Source organism: Aotus nancymaae, unplaced genomic scaffold (genome assembly GCF_030222135.1).
Source record: "Aotus nancymaae isolate 86718 unplaced genomic scaffold, 86718_ANA_hifiasm-v0.15.2.pri h1tg000003l, whole genome shotgun sequence".
Lineage (NCBI taxonomy): Eukaryota > Metazoa > Chordata > Mammalia > Primates > Aotidae > Aotus > Aotus nancymaae.
In genome coordinates, this window is record NW_026988414.1 from 9,898,395 (window position 1) to 9,915,696 (window position 17,302).

General features: G+C 47.2%; 1 protein-coding gene and 1 long non-coding RNA gene across 3 annotated transcripts in view; both read left to right on the forward strand.

Moving 5' to 3' along the window:
• The first annotated feature begins 844 nt into the window (after nt 1–844).
• On the forward strand, nt 845–2,874 carry LOC135274801 (uncharacterized). The gene is made up of 3 exons (XR_010342539.1): nt 845–954; nt 1,832–1,925; nt 2,507–2,874. It is a non-coding gene; the product is annotated as an uncharacterized LOC135274801 (long non-coding RNA).
• Nucleotides 2,875–11,386: 8,512 nt separating this feature from the next.
• TTLL11 (tubulin tyrosine ligase like 11) overlaps nt 11,387–17,302 on the forward strand; it is a 275,995-nt gene continuing 270,079 nt past the window's right edge. The window contains exon 1 of one of the 2 annotated variants that reach the window (XM_012458208.3): nt 11,387–11,851. In XM_012458208.3, the coding sequence (XP_012313631.2) occupies nt 11,387–11,851 (465 nt within the window). The remainder of the gene's footprint in view (nt 11,852–17,302) is intronic. The other variant, XM_064378343.1, reaches the window with a different exon arrangement.

Below are 17,302 nucleotides of genomic sequence, written 5' to 3' on the forward strand. Positions count from 1 at the left end.
TTTAAAATGTACAATTCAGTGGTTTTTAGTATATTAAAGACTGTGTATCCACCACCACAATCTATTTTCATCGTCCTGAAAAATAAACCCTGAAGCTCTTAACCATCACTCTCCATTTTCCCATGTCCCTCATCCCTAGAAAACCACTAATCTACTTTTTCTGTGTAGATTTGTCTATTCTGGACATTTTATATGAATGGAATCATACAACGTGTGGTCTTATGTGTCTTTCTTTCACTTAGCATAATGTTTCAAGGTTCATGTATCAGTACTTTATTCCTTTTTTTAAAAAAAGTTCCATGTTTGCTATAAATCTTACTTTCTGATTCCCAAGTCTTCCTCTTTCTTATTTTACTCCCTCATTTTGGGGGAGCACATTCTCAATTGTTCCTCAAAAGTGTACTTGGAATATGAATTTTTGAGGCCTAGAATGTCTGAAGATATTATTCTAGCTTCATATTTGATAGTTTGGTTGGGTTCAGAATTCTGTCACTTTGACTTATAATTTTAAAGGCACTGTTCTACTATCTTCTAGATTCTGTGTTGTTGAGAAATCTCATGTCATTCTGTTTCCCATTCTTTGTGTTTTTACTGTCCCTCCAATTTTCTTTCTCTGGATATATTTAGGATTTTATTTCTCAGTGTACTATAATTTAACATGATGTGACTTGGTATGTGCCCATTCTATTCACTGGGCTGGGTACACAATGGGTCTGTTCAATTTGGAAATTAATATCATTATATACTGATAAATTTCTTACATTAACTATTACTTCATTCCTTTTTATTTTTATTTATTTATTTATTTATTGAGACAGTCTTGCTCTCTTATTCAGGCTGGAGGGCAGTGGCGTGATCTCGGCTCACTGCAACCTCTGACCCCTGGGTTCAAGCGATTCTCCTGCCTCAGCTTCTGGAGTAGCTGGGACTACAGGCACGTACCACCATGCTCAGGTAATTTTTGTATTTTTGGTAGAGATGGGGTTTCACCATGATGACTAGGCTGGTCTGGCACTCCTGACCTCAGTGATCCACTTGCCTCGGCCCCCCGAAGTGCTGGGATTAAAGATGCGAGCCACTGTGCCGACCCACTTTATTCCTTCTTATTGCTAAATAAATTTCACGGAATGGATGTACTAAATTTTATTTATCCATTTATCACTTGATGGACATTTGGATTTTTTTCCACTTTTGGGCTGTTATAAATAGTGCTGCTATGTGTATCTATGTACAAGTTTTTGTGTGGACACATGTTTTCATTTTTCTTGGGTTTTCATTCCACCTGGGAGTGGAGTCACTGGGTCATATGGTAACTCTGTGTTTAACTATTTGAGGCACTGCCAGACTGTTAGCAAAGCACCACTTTGCACTTCCACCAGCAGTATGAGAGCTGCAATTTCTCTACATCCTCACACTTCCTGTCTTTTTGATTCTAACCATCCTAGTGGATGGGAAGCAGCAGCTCACTGTGGTTTTGATTTGCATTTCCCTGATGGCGAATGACGTTGAGGATTTTTCCTGCTTGTTTTGTAAATAAAGTTTGGAACACAGCCATGCTAGTGCATTCAATGTGTCTATGACTGGTTTCTCATGACAATGGCAGATTTGGGTGGTTGTGACAGAACCCACAAAGTCTAAGATGTTTATCATATGGCCCTTACAGAAAAGGTTTGCTGATTTCTGCTCTAGACTATGGAGGCTTATAACCTTGCAGTGAATGTTTGTTTATATCAAGTTCCCAATATACTGGAAGTGTTAAGCAAATGTTAGTCTCTTCCCTCCCTCCATCCTTTCCTCCCACCACTCCTCTCTCTCTTTCTTTCTTTCCTAGGGGTCTTTCTCAGAGCAGACAAGATGAGGCCTCCATCTGCAGCTCCAATTTCTCCCCAAAGCCATCTTCACCTCCCTCCGGCCCGCCCCTCCAGGTATGTCTGTCAACCAGGTGCCAGGTGTGGCTGCCCAAAGTTACCTCTGTATTCCGTCAGCCTTCTCCAGGCTTCCCAGGACAGGGGCTCCATGGGAGTTGCTGCTAGTCTGGAGGTCTCCTAGTGGCCATTCATCCACCCAAGATAAGGAGGTGCCAGCCCCAAGGCTGATGCAGCTTCAAGCTAATCTCCCAGAGAGATGGGTGCTCTGGAGGAAGAGGCCCAGGGGAAGGAATCCAGGGTTACCCCCACTCATCCTCAGGATAACTAGAGGGGGCAGGCTCCCCAGTGCTTCCAGAGACCCCTTCATGAGGTTGAGGAGCCCCGGGGCAGAGACCAGGGTTGTGGGACCCCAGACTTCCTGCCTTCTCCCCAGCGTCTTCCTTGGCAAAGTGAAAACATTGAAAGGATGAGTCTTTCGGGGACAGTGGGCGGGGGGAGGAAACTGGGAGTCTCTGAAGTTAGGCTGGGGAGAGGGGAGCCCAGGTCATGTTCCTGGTGCCTAAGGAAAGGCAAATGCTGATGTGCCTGAGCAGCAGGAAGGGCCCCAGTTCTCTCTCATCTCGGTCCCCTTCCCACAGCCCCACCGACCACCTCAGGGCTGCTTAACTGCAGTAGGCTTCTCACTGGTCTCCCCACCCTGATCCTGCCCCCGAGCCCTCCTCCAAGGTGGAGTGAAGTGAAGGGCCAGGCTCTGGGCCGCGGTTGGCATACGAGCTCCAGAACTTCCAGCTGCGGGACTTTGGGCACCAACTCACATTCCTTGGGCTGCTTCCCGTTGTATAAAATGCGGGAGGCCAATGCGTCTACCTCCTCAGTCGCTGTGAGCCGTAAACTTGACAGTCCATGGAAAGGGTTTAGAACAATAAATGTTGACTTACTTTTATTTCTTAATGTGCAGAGCGTTATTTCTGAGATAGAAATCTGACCATGTCAGTCCTCTGCTTAAAACCCTCCTGGGGACCCCTGAAGCTATAGGAGGGAGCTTGTTTTGTTTTTGTTTTTGAGACAGGGTCTCACTCTGTCACGCAGGCTGGAGTGCAGTGGCATGATCTCCACTGACTGCAACCTCTACCTTCTGGGTTTAAGCAATTCTCATGTCTCAGTCTCCCGAGTAGCTGGGACTACTGGCATGCACCACTACGCCAGCTAATTTTTGTATGTTTAAAAAAATTTTAAATAAATGTTTAAAAATTTTTGTACTTTTAGTAGAGACAGTTTCACCATGTTGGCCAGGTTGGTCTCGAACTCATGAACTCAAGTGATCTGCCTGTTTCAGCCTCCCCAAGTGCTGGGATTATAGGTGTCAGCCACTGTGCCTGGCAGTGAAGGGGTTTGACACTGAGCTTGCCAGCCTCACCAAGGCTTTACCATCCCTCCTGCCCACACCCAGCGCACCCTTATATTCCCCAGTTCACCAGTTGGGGCCTTTCCCTGAGTGATCGTTCTGCCAAGCACTCCTTGAGTTCCACGCACAGATGGGTGTGCAGAAGTGGGAAGGGGTACTCAGTGTACAGACATCACGTGGCATGTCGCAAGCCATGAAGCAGGGCCCCACCCTAGTGGACTTTTGGTCACTGTGGGTCCCACTCTCCCCTTTTGTGTTTTAAAATAGCCCCCGGCCTTATGTCTCTCTACCCAAGCAGATACGGTATGGCGTGGGTTCTTAAAACTTGGAATCAGTTAAAATGTATCTTATTTTAAACAAAACTAATCCATGCTATTAGAAGTCAGGAAAGCAGTTACCCTAGGGTGGGGCTTCCAGGGTGCTGGGGATGTTCTGATTTTTGGTCTGGGTGTTGGTTTCATGGGTCTGTTCAGTTTATGAAAATCCGTCGAACTTTTCTGTGTGTATATTACCCTTCAATAAAAATGTCAAAACTGTATTTCGTTTCTTCACTCCTACACCCCTTGACATACCTGTAGACACAGAACTGTGAAACGTAATGCAACAATGCCCAGGCTGAATAATTCATAATCCAGTTCTATAAGATCAATTGACTTGGTGCTGTGTCCTGTGCTGGAGGCCCAGGGGAATCAATCAACCCTAGCCCAGTCCTCCAGGAACTCCTGGTCTGTGGGAATGGATAAATGCAGCCTAGCATGGGGCAGAGAGGTCATAAAAGCAGATCAAAGAGGAGGGGATAACACCGCTTTCTAGAGAATCACAAAGCCAGGAGAGACATAGGGACATAACAGAGATCAACAGGTTATTTGAGGGCTGGTTATTTGCTGGCTGTTTCTGTTCTGAATGTTTTCCATGTGGTGGCTAACTTCATCCTCAAAGTAACAAGAACACTGGGAGGTAGGTACTATCATTTTCACCTTTTCACGGTGAGGAAAGAATCACAGAAGAGCCAGGTAACCTATCTAAGTATAATCAGCCACGAAGTGGGAGAGATGAGACCTGAACCCAGGCAGTCAGCTTCAGAACTCCTGCTCAGTCTCCAGGCTAAACTGTGCTGTGGGGAAAATAATGCTCAATTAAATGCCCAAATACACAACAAGGCTTGACATACAGATGTGCACCATGACCAAAGACTACTACCGACTTTAAGAAAGAAACAACCTATTAGATAAAAAGTTAACCTGAAACTGAACATGATGCCTTTTGCTAATTCATTAAGATTGGCCACGCCCCTTCCAGGAACTGGGTGCCCCTGGGAGCTCAGCCATACCCTAAGAAAATAAGGAAATTTTGTAGCTGGATCTGAAGGATAATCCGAGAAGATGGGGTCAGGTGAGCGGTGAGGGAGGGTGCACCAGGGAGAGGGAGCAATAGTGGCAAAAGCCCAGAGATACAAAAGTGTGTGTTTGCAAGCTGAGCTAGGCAGAGCTCGCGCTTCAGACGCACTTCAGCCGTCTTCCTCTTAAAAACTGGACCTCGGGCGCCACCTGGTGGCGATCCCTGATACTAACAGGGCAGAAACAACCAGGTGGGGTAAAAATTGCCCACACCCCTCTCTCCTGGAGCGTTTGTTCCTACTGTCTCTTTCCCCACACATGGACTTGCTGTAAAACGGACTTTTACAGCCGTTAACGTCAATTTAAAAATTTAAAAAGTCAATTGACTTTGGCAGCTGTAAAAGTCCATTTTACAGCAAGACCATTTATGGGGAAAGAGGATGTTGGGATGTGGATGGGATGGGAGTGGTAAAGACATGGTGAGGTCAGTGTCAAAACAAGCCCCTTCCCGGCCGGGCGCAGTGGCTCATGTCTAATCCCAGCGCTTTGGGAGGCCGAGACGGGCGGACCACTTGAGGTCAGGAGTTTGAGACCAACCTGGCCAACATGGTGAAACCCTGTCTCTACTAAAAGTACAAAAATTAGCCCGTGTGATGGTGAGCAGTTGTAGTCCCAGCTACTCAGGAGACTGAAGCATGAGAATCGCTTGAACCCAGAAGGTGGAGTTTCCAGTGAGTGGAGATTGTGCCACTGTACTCCAGCCTGGGCGACAGAGTGAGACCCTGTCTCAAAAAACAAAAACAAAACAAACTCCTTCCCATAGTTCCAGGAGGGTTTTAAACAGAGGATTGACATGGTCAGATTTCTGTTACAGAAAGAATGCTCTGAGCATTGAGAAATAACAACAACTAAGGTACATTTTTAATTAAAAAGTACATTGAGCCGGGCGCGGTGGCTCATATGTAATCCCAGCACTTTGGGAGGCTGAGGCAGGCGGATCACCTCGGGTCGGGAGTTTGAGACCAGCCTGACCAACATGGAGAAACCCAGTCTCTACTAAAAATGCAGAATTAGCCGGGCGTGGTGGTGCATCCTGTAATCCTAGCTACTCGAGAGACTGAGGAGGGAGAATCGCTTGAACCTGGGAAGAATAAAAGTGAAAGTCTGCTTCAAAAAAAAAAAAAAAAAAAAGGTACGTTGATTTTCCAGTTATCAAAGCAATACATACTCATTGTAGAAAATTTGGAAATTATAGAATAAAGAAGAAAATAAGTTACCCTTAATTTCCTCACCCAGAATAACCACTATTAATATTCTGGCATATTTGCCTCTGGTGTTTTTCTCTGCATATAACTTTCATAGGGATTAAACTCGCTGATGTTTAAATGTATGTTGAGTATTTTTGTAGACAAAGGCTTGGTGTGGGGATTAGTGTGAGTGTTGGGAGCTGGTGCTGGTGTCAGACCACTCTGAATTTGCATCCTGTCTTTGCCTTTAGTAGCTGTGACTTGGGCAAGTGCCTTCTCTTCTCGGAGTAGTAGCAATTTCCTTCACCATCTGTAAAATGTGATCAACAATGGGACCCATCCCAGAGTGTTTCAGAGATTAAATGACGTGATATATGCAAAATGCTTAGGACAGTGCCTGTCACAGAGTGGTTACTCACCAGTAATAGATTACTACGTAAAGCTTTGTCTTTCTGACTCTTAGCAGCAATCTCTAGAAATGAGATTGATTGGTGGGTTGAAGGATATGAAGAGCCACAAGGTTGCTACAGTTTGCCAAAACTGAGTGGAAAATTTCATGCAAGATCTCAAGCAAGAACAGCACCCACAGCTGTTCTCATTTGTCTCTATATTCTTCCAGGCCCTGTTTATGCAGAGCAGTTTTTAAGCATTGTAATTGCAATGCTTGCACCAGTTCCTTTAATGTTACATCATCAACATTTTCCTAAGCGGCTAAAGCTGTCATTGACAGCATTTGCCATAATTCACTTAACCATGTTTTAATTGTTGACTATCTGGGCAGTCTAATTTTTCATTCATTCATTCATTCATTCATTCAAGAAACAGTTCCAGAATGCCTACTCTCTGCCAGGCACTGAACTAGACACTGGGATATTGTGGTCAACAAGAACAATACACCCCTTACTTCTGACACCCAGACCCTGGCTGGCAAGACAGGCCATAACAAGAAAACAAACAAGTAACACTCCAACTGGAAACTATGGTGAGTGCTGGGAAGGAGAAGGAGGGAACTCCCAGAGAGAGCAACTTTATTTTCACATTTGTGTATTTTTTGGAAGTAATCCTAGTCCTGAAATCTAAGCTGCTTTTGCTTCTCAGCAGACATGCTGAAGCTTTTCTTGGAGGAGTCTCGTGTGGGTTTGGATTTTCCACTCACACATTTTAGAATTTCCTGAGAAATCAAGGGTGCCATGGTATTCAAAGACCTGAGAGTCGGGCTCAAGTGGGCCTTGTTTCCTTTCTTTCCTCCCTTTTCTCTGAGGCTTGAGTTTCAACCGGTCCAGTCTGCTCTCTGCCCCCTTGAGGAAGAAGTAGATGATTATCCCCTTCTTAAATCTTGCTTCACTTTTTCCTCATCTTCCCTCTCAGTACAGGGCCTCCAAGAGCCCTGGGAGTCTTTAATCCAATGGGCAAAAGCACCCCCATCCCATGGACAAAGCCTTGATGGGTGAGGCTTTGCACACATTGGATTTCAACGCCTGCAAGGTCCCTTACATGATTGTAGCAGCCCTATCCGTAGCTCTGCAATGAACATCCACCTAACTTTCTATCGACCTGATTCCTACTCCACCTTGAAGACTAGCTTATAGTCTCTCTCTTACAGGAAGCCTGGTCTGGTTTTCTAATTCACAGTAAATTCTCTATTCCTTGAGCTACTGGATAAATTTTATTTTTTACTCTTTGCCTCCTTGGCACTTAATCATATACTCCCTCATGGTACCTCCTGTTTTCCTCTCTTGCATCATTATTTCATCTGAAGAAGTCTGGCTTAGATGGAGAGATCAGAGGTGTCTGTGCAGATGTACATTTACACTGAATGGTGAAGGAGAAGTAGCCAGAGAGCTAAAGAAAGGTAGAGGGAAGGGCATGTGCAAAGCCTCTGAGGCAGAAGAGGTCTTGGGATGTGAAGCCAAAATGAATATTTCTATATGGGATGGGCCTTACGGATTTCACATATGAGGCTGAAAATGACTCATTCATTAGTACATCCATACTACTTTGTTCATACTGCTATGAACAGAGCAAGGGCCACTGTGTTCAAGACCCAAGAGATGGGGATACAGACATGAATCAGACAAGATTTGTTCTTGCCCAGACTAATGGTGGAGGCTGAGATGATTTCTAGACGGTGTGACAGACAGACCATGGTTGAGAGGTGTGGATGAGAATTATGGGTGTCAGTAGAAGAGTAGAGAGAGTAATTATTTCTGCCTGGGGCACTGAGAAAAGCTTGCCTGAGACACGGAGGCAGGGGAAGTCCAGACAGAAGGAACAGTGTATACAAAGGCATGGAGGCAGGGAGAAGGGGGTGATTTCAAAATTGTAATCAGGAAGGGCCTCTTAGGACAATCAGTGTTCTTGGACTTTATCTGTAGATGATGACAAACCAGGGGAGGTTTCTAAATAGGATGGTGGCAGTTCTGGTGTGGAGAATGGGTGGGTGTGTGGCAGAGACTGGAGGCGGGCTAACAGCAGAAGCCTGAATTGGGTTAGTGATGATAGAGATAGATGAGAGAGGAAAGAGGAGATCTCTCTGTCTCTCTCTCTCTCTCTCTCTCAAAAGACAGAGTCTCACTCTGTTGCCTAGGCTGGAGTGGAGTGGTGTGGTCTCGGCTCACTGCAACCTCTGCCCCCTGGGTTCATGAGTTTCGTGCCTCGGTCTCCTGAGTAGCTGGGATTACAGGCACACGCCATCATGCCCAGCTAATTTTTTTGTATTTTTAGTAGAGATGGGGTTTCACCATGTTAGCCAGGCTGGTCTCGAATTCCTGGCCTCAAGTGATCCTCCTGTCTCAGCCTCCCAGAGTGCTGGGATTACAGGCGTGGGGCAACATGCCTGGCCCAGAGACTGACATCTTAATATAAAACCTGTAAGACGTAGCGATGGGCTGGCTTTAGGAGGCCAGGGAGAGGGATGACTTGGCAATTTTCACACATGGATGACTGAATGAAGTGGGGGGCACTTGCTGAGATAAAGGGACACCAGGAGGAGGGACAGGATTTGGGGGGCAGGTTGGTGGAGAGAGATGGGGGGACAGTGAGGGCTTTTACTAGTACCACGGACAGCTCCATCAATTTCCAGAGGACTTGAAACAGACTCCACCAGTGTTTCTTGCCTCAGCTGCCTTAGAATTAGGGGAGGAGCTAATTTAACAGGCAGACTCCCAGGTGTGCACAGATGTGTTGCATCAAAGTCTCTGGGGGTGGGATCCAGCAGCCCACATTTTAAATAAACACCCGAGGTTGCTCCCATGCAAGTGGCCGGACAACCATACTTACAGAAACTCCAAAATAAAGTCACGAAGAGAACAGATGTGAGCGCCATCTGCTGCTAAAAAGGAGGTTTGGGCCTCTTGAGTTTATAACTTGGACATTTCAAGGCAGTTTATTCAGCAAGTGAAACCCCTGGACTAAAGCAAAGAAACAAGACACCCAGAGAGATGAGAGAGGAAGAGGGGCCATGTTGACATCTTCTGTGTTTCCCTCACCCTGTAGTGCAGAGCAAGGCAAAGTTCCCCTGTGTGCAGTCATGGCTTCTGCCGTAAATCTAGGGTGCTGTTACAGCTTCTCAACCCCATTTCCTAAAAAAACCAAATGTGGCTCCCTCAGGTGGGAGGGAAGAGCTCTCTCCTTGGTTTGGCTTTAAAATAGATGGCAACCCCCAAAAATTGAAAGCAGGGGCTCAAACAGGTATTCGCACACCAGTGTTAACCAACATTCTTCACAATAGCCAAAAGGTGAAAACAACCTAAATGCCCATTGGCGGATGATTGGATAAAAACAAGGTGGTGTATGCACATGATGCAATATTATTCAGCCTTAAAAATGAGTGAAGTTCTGACTCATGTTATAACATGGAGGAACCCTGAGGACCTTATGCTAAGTGAAATAAGTCAGACACAAAAGACAAATACTGCATGATTCCACTTATATGAGGGGCCAGGAAGAGTCAAATTCATAGTCAGAAAGTAGAATGGTGGTTCCCAGGGGCTAGGGGAGAAGGAAATCGGGAGTTACTGTTTCATAGACACAAAGTTTCAGTTTGGGAAGATGAAGAAGTTCCGGAGACCCACAGTGGTGCTGGTTGCACTACAATATGAATGTACTGAATGCCACCTGAACGTACATTAAAAATGTTACAATGGCAAACTTTGTTATGCATATTTTACCACCACAAAAAAAGTGATAGAAGAAAAAGTAGTCAGCCTGGACACAGTGGCTTGAGCTTGTAATCCCAGCACTTTAGGAGGCTGAGGCAGGCGGATCATCTGAGATCAGGAATTCAAGATCGGTCTGGCCAACATGGTGAAACCCATCTCTACTAAAAATACAAAAATTAGCGGAGTGTGGTGGCAGGTGCCTACAATTCCAGCTACTTGGGAGGCTGAAGCAGAGAACCACTTGAACCCAGGAGGTGGAGGATGCAGCAAGCCGAGATCGCACCATTGCACTTCAGCGTGGGCGACAAGAACGAAATCCCATCTCAACAACAACAACAACAAAGAAAAGAAAAGAAAAAGCAGTCAGGCTGGACATGGTTGTTCACGCCTGTATTCCTAGCACTTTGGGAGGCCAAGGCGGGCAGATCACCTGAGTCAGGAGTTTGAGAACAGCCTGGGAAACATGGCGAAACCACGTTTCTATGAAAAATCCAAAAATTAACCGGGTGTAGTGGTGGGTTTGTGTAGTCCCAGCTACTCGGGAGGTTGGGGTGGGAGGATCGCTTAACCTCGGCAAGCTGAGGCTGCTGCAGTGAGCCGAGATCGCGCCACTGCACTCCAGTCTGGGTGACAGTGCGAGACCTTGTCAAAAAAAAAAAAAGAAAAAAAAAAAGAAAAGAAAAATCGGTAATATCCTCAACTCGATTCGAGTGGGAGGAATCTGTAGGGGGCTTCCCCATTCCATCGAGAGCTCCCTGAGAAAAGTGCCTCCTCCCTTATCTGGGGGCGCTCAAAGGACCAGCAGACGGTTTCTTCAGTGGAACACTCTCTGCTCCCCTAAGGCCTGGGCTGGTCACATCCACCGCACTGAGGAGGTTCCCATCGAGGGGCGCCTCGTCTGTCCTATCAAGAGTTAGCCCAGCGAGTGTGTTTGCGGGGACTGAGCCTCCTGCTTGAGGCTCCCCAGTCCCCGGGCTCAGGAGCCCCACGCGCGCTCCAACTGCCCTCCCGCCTTTCCTCGCCACTCTTGAGTTCTGCGCCCGGATAGTCCAGCGCCTTCGCGGGGTGGGCGGGGCCTGGCGGCTCTTTGCCCTCTTCCAACATGGCCGCCGCTGCCTCTGTGACAGGCAGGGTCACGTGGGCAGCCTCGCCTATGAGGTCGCTGGGGCTGGAACGACAATTGTCCCTTCCCGGATTCCGTCTCGAGGCGGCGACTGCGGCTGTCAACCCGAGCCTGAGCGATCATGGCAACGGGCTCGGGCGGGGAGCGCGTGGCAGCGGCGGCAGTGGCGGCAGTTTGGTGGCGGGCCGGGGCGGCGGAGCGGCGGCGGCGGCGGCGGCACTGGCACTGGCGCCGGGCCTGAGCGCCATGCGGCGGGGCAGCTCCGAAAGTGAGCTGGCGGCCCGGTGGGAGGCAGAGGCGGTGGCCGCGGCCAAAGCGGCGGCCAAAGCTGAGGCCGAGGCCACAGCGGAGACGGCGGCGGAACAGGTCCGCGTGGACTCGGGCGCGGCCGGGGAACCGGAGCGCAAGGCGGGGGAGGAGCAGCCCAAGGCGGTCCCGGCCCGGGCCCCGGCGCAGCTCAGCGCGGCTGAGGAGGGGGACGCCCGGGTCCCTCAGCGGCCGCCGCCCACGCTGCCCCTGTCCAAGCCAAAGCCGGCGCGGGGCCTCTGCCTGCACGGGAAGCCCCTGAGCAAGGGCCGAAGCTGCAAGCGGAGCTCTGGCCACCGTTCCGGCGAGAACGGCTACCAGCGGCCGGTCACCGTGGACAGCTCCAAGGCCAGGACCTCCCTGGATGCCCTGAAGATCAGCATCCGCCAGCTCAAGTGGAAGGAGGTGAGGCCTGGCGCGGCCGCGTGGGCACAGTGGGGTGGACAGGACGACCTCAGAGGTCCCGGCACGGCCCAGGTCAGGTCGGCGGGCGAGGGCTGAGCTCCTGCCGTGCACCACGCTCGGCCTGCTTGTCAGCCGCAAACCGCTCATCCTCTGAGGCCTACCCCCTAAGTCACTTCCTCCAACAGGGCTTTCCAGACCCCTCCAGGTCAAGTTAGCTACTCCCTCCTCTGGCTCCCCTGCAGCTCTTTATCTGTCCGCAGCCATCAGCACTCGTCTCTGCTTGTTGTATATGTGTATGTCTGTCTCCTCCAGCAGCTTGTAAGCCCCTGTGGCCCCGGACCCGCTCTCTCACTTCTTCATTGAAGTTATATTTGTTTAGCATTTGCTGTGTGACTCTGGGGCAGTGGAACAGTTTGTATTTTGGAGGCAGACAAGCTTAGGGTCTCACTTCACTCTGCTGCTTAGCTGTGTGACCTTGAGCAAGTTGCTTCACCTCTTCAGCTTATTCCCTTCTCTGTAAAGTGAGGCCAATTATACTTATCTCATCATCTTGTTAGCATTAGAAGACTCACTGCTTAGTGTTTTAGAGCACAAGTCTGCAATAAATGGTAACTTATGTTACCACCCTCTTCTTTCTGTCTTCCTCAACCTCATCACCATCACCACCACCGGGACTACCACTGTCATCATCATGTGTGTAGGCACTGTATTTTATATTCCAGGCTTGGCATACAGCAGGTGTCAGTAAGTGGTGAATCAAAGGGTGAATGAAGACATGAGTTATCATCCCTGAGCCCCTTTTAGACTGGCAAGGATGGGATGGAGCACCAGTGACTCTAGAGGTGTCTGTTGCAGTTGACTGAGTGGATAAAGCCATTTGACTGTATTTTCAGCATATAGGGTATTGAATGCACTTTCAGGAGTGTCAGGAGTTTGAGTCAGGATAGCTGAGTGTGGACACAGCCGGTGGGAACAGGGATCTGCTACAGGCAATAGAGAACTCAGGTACTTAGCCCTGTGCCTTGGCTATGGTAGATGTTCGGTAATGGTTTCATTCAGTTGGAACATACAGAGAGATGGCCACAGAAAGGATTGATGTGGTCAGAGGGTTGATGTTCCAGTAGGAAAGAACTCATTTGGTTCAGAGGGAAGTCAAAGATCAGGCAGAAACTTCCAGGTGGATAGAGGTTAGCCACTGGGGAAGTCTGACTCCAGGTGTCTGGGCCCTCAGCTCTGAGGCTTGGGATTCAGAGGGGAACTTTCATGCTGGGGAAACTTGGGGAAAACAAGGGCACACTCTCAGTTCTAAAGTATCTGGGTTTCTAGACAGGGTCCCAGGTCCAGGTCAGATATATAAGGGCTAGAAAAGTTACAACTGGACAACTTGTCAGTGTCATGGTCCTAATGAAGTGAGAATCCAGCACCTGAATCCAGGCTATGGAATCAGGCTAGGCAGATTGGCCCAAGTGGGGCCTCCACTTAGCTTAGCCCTGTGGGAGAGAGAGACATGAAGCAGGCCAGATCTTGTTTGCTAAGAGAGATGAGGCCAGGTGGACTCATACATCCCAGCCCAGGTTCATTCACTCATTCTGTAAATGTCCACTATGGAGCTGCCAAGTTCTATGCTGGGCCCTGGGAATCAAACATGCTTAAGATGTGATCCTTGCCCCCAAGGATTTTATAGTTCAATAGGGAATAAAACATAAGTAAAGGAATAATTGTGGTCATTATAGGGCCATTGCTGCTGCATCCTGAAATGCTCCCTTTTCAGTTATTTGCATGGCTTACTCCTGTCACTTCTTGAGATGATACCTTCCCATCAGTCTCCAGCCCTTGGTCTTTTTTTTTTTTTCCATAGTACTAAACTTCACCTGGCATTATATTATATATTGTTTATTTATTGTCTGTTTCCCTCACTAGAATGTAAGCTCCGTGAGGGCAGGGGCTTTGTTTTGTTTATTGCTGTAACTGCAGGTGCTTGGCACGTAGAAGCTGCTCAATAAATATTTGTTGAATGGATGAATACATTATGTGATAAGTGTTTCTATGTGAAAGTAGAAGTGCTGTGGGAGGTGGAGGAAGGGCACCCCAGGAAGGGCTTCTTGGAGGAGATAAACCGGAGCTGAGTCCTGCATGCTGAAAATGAACTGGAGTTATTTAGGGGCCATGGACTTGATCCCTGGTTGCAGGAGTGGTATGGGCAAAGCAGTGGGCCTTTTAGGACTTTGTATATAATTCATTATGGCTGGATCATAGCATGAGAGGTGGAATGGTGAGAGATGGGGCTGCAGAAATGAGCAGGGATCAGATCACATGTCATGCGATGGGATTTGGACCTGTTTGGGGGAGGAAGATTATGTGAGCCATTAACAGTATTTTAGTGTTCTTCCATTTGTCAAGGCAAGTCAGTTAAACTCTTCAGGCCTCAGTTTGCTCATCTGTAAAGTAGGGGTGGCCAGAGCTAGTTCAGTGGTTTCCAGACTCTACTTCGGCAGCCACATAATGGTAATGTTGATCTACATGAGACTCTTGCACTGGTCAACCCTGGGCAGTAGGCAGTTTCCAGGGCACTACCTGTAACTGCTTCTTCCACCTCCAACCCTGCCTTTTTTCCCCACTCAGAGAGCACATTGGCATATAAGTGGAGATGCCTATTCTAGTGTATTTTAAAATATGATTTGCTGAGTGGTGGCTCATGCCTGCAATTTCAGCTACTTGGGAGGCTGAGGTGGGAGGATCACTTGAGTCCAGGAGATCAAGGATGCAGTGAGCTATGATTGTGTCACTGTACTCCAGTGTGGGTGACAGAGCAAGACCCTGTCTCTAAAAAAAAAAAAAAAAATTGAAAATTAAAATAACATAATTCACTTGCAACAATAAGACTCTACTATTAGACTTGTGATTATTAATATCCCCTTCCTCATTAGTGTATGAAGTCCTGAGGGCAAAGGTGATATCTGACTTATGTCCCTAATGTACAGTACATTGTAGCTACTCAATAAATATTTATCAAATGAATTATGGAATAGTTGCAACAGAGCTTATCTTGACACCCTGGAGTGTGGAGGTTAAAAAGTAGCTAAACTTTAAAGTTCCTTCCTGCTTTAAACTTTTATTTAAATTTTAAATAAAATTTAAGGTACTAGTATTCTTAGTACCTCCTACAAAGTTGACTGTGTGAAAAGTAACATATGTACATCCCTGGTACTAAGAAAGTGCAAACATGTGACCTCTCTAGGCCTGTCTTTCCCCATCTGTTATGGGGGTGATATTGGATAAGATTATCTTGAACCCGTAAGCACTGAACTTCTACCGGGGGCTGCAGTGGAACGGATTGAGCAACAGTGTCTCTTGCATGTCATGCTGTGTGGCTGCAGGGCTGGGGAGTACCCAGGTGGCTGGCTTCGGTGGGAGTGGATGAGTAGCCCAGGTAAGAAATAAGGTCGTGAACACCAACCAGAGTGAAAGCTGCATCTCCTTTTATGTGTGTATAATGAGGAGCTCTATATCACTGTCCACTTTAACAGGGTAGGACTGAACCAGCATGTGAATTCAGAAGTTTGCTCAGCTGCAGGGCACACAATCTCCCTCCTTCCTTTTTCAGTTTTTTTTTTTTTTTTGAGACAGGGTGTTGCTCTGTCAAGCAGGCTGGAGTGCAGTGGCACGATCTTGGCTCACTGCAACCTCTGCCTCCCAGGTTCAAGCAATTCTCCTGCCTCAGCCTCCTGAGTAGCTGAGATTACAGACATGCACCACCATGCCTGGCTGATTTTTGTATTTTTAGTAGAGATGGGGTTTCACTGTGATGGCCAGGCTGGTCTTGAACTCCTGACCTCAAGTGATTTACCCGCCTCAGCCTCTCAAAGTACTGGAATTACAGGCGTGAGCCATCACCCCGACCCCTTTTTCACTTTTCTTTATTCCACATATATTTAACAACAACCACCACCATCATGATAATAAATCTTTATATAGCTCTTACTCTGTTCCAGGTGCTGTTTTAAGTGCTCTACATATATATAATTATTTGACTCTCCAACAACTCAGTAAAGTAAGTGCCTTATTGTGTCCATTCTACAGATGAGAAAATGGAAGTACACAGAGGTTAACTTACCCTAGGCCACACAGCTAGTAAGGAACAGAGCTAGCATTTGAAATAGGCATTCCATTTGACATCAGGCTTCAATTCTGTGCTCTCTATTGGAAAACACTGGGCTGGAGGTCGCAGATGTAGATGTGAACACAATATACTCCTTGCCCTCCAGGAGCTCCTGGTGTAGGAGGAGGAATAAATGCAAGCAGACAGTTACAGTTTGGGCTGGGAGGTGAGTCAAGGACGTTCCATACAGAGTAGGGACAACAAGGCAGGCAGTAGGGACCACGTTTTATATGCAGGGTGGGATGATGGCAGCTTAGGGAACATGTAGGGGAATGGAGAGCGATGGAGAGGGAGCCAGATCACAGAGCATGTTGAAGGCCATGCCAAGAAGCTTGTGCTTCTGACTGAGTTTGATCACAGATTGCTTGCCATATATAGACCCAGCCTCCCTTGCCCACTCTCCGTCAGTCCCAAGTGAACCATGCCAGCTCTCAGATGATTCAGTTTGTAGTCATACCCGTTCTGGTCAGGTCTAATTTAACTGTGTCCACAGTGTTAAATTTGTTTCTGAAAGGGAAGAGTCACAGATGTGAGCTCTGTAAACTTGTAGACAAGACTGAAGTTATTCTCAAACAGCAAAATCATGTTTACAGAGTCACCACTGAAGTTGCATCATGAGAGAAAGGCATGGTTCCTGGTTCACAGCTGATGCTCAATGTTTATGGATTTGTACGGTCTTCTTCCCATCCTGTGAAGTCTCACCATCCCCCATGGATTCTTCTGTCATTTTCCTATCCTCATTAAAAAACACCTTAGGGGAAAGACACCATGGAGAATAGATGCCGCTTTTGTTGTGAGCTGCCCTCCTTGGAGATGTAGATTGTGTATATGTGCACAGTGGTTCCATGGCCACCAGCTAATGTGAATGAGGGCTCTGAGAGATTTCATAGAGGGACCTTTGTTGATGATAGTTTGAATAAGCCCCTGTCCTGAGATCTATTGCAGTATGACATCTTTGTTTCAGAGATTCCAAATCATGCATTGTTTCCCGAAATGTATCCAGCCTTTCTTTAGAACAAGTATACACTTACTATATTGACCTATTTACAACGTGTATAATATTAGCTACTGTTTATTAAATATGGGTTCTGTGCAAGGCATTGTACTAAGTATTTTATGCCCATGAAAAATTGTATTGAGAGGCTGAAGCACGAGAATCACTTGAACCTGAGAGGCAGAGGTTGCAGTGAGCTGAGATGGAGTCACTGCCCTTCAGCCGGGGCAACACAGTGAGATTCCATCTCAAAAAATAATTGTATTGAGTATTTACTATGCATTATTTATGGACTCCT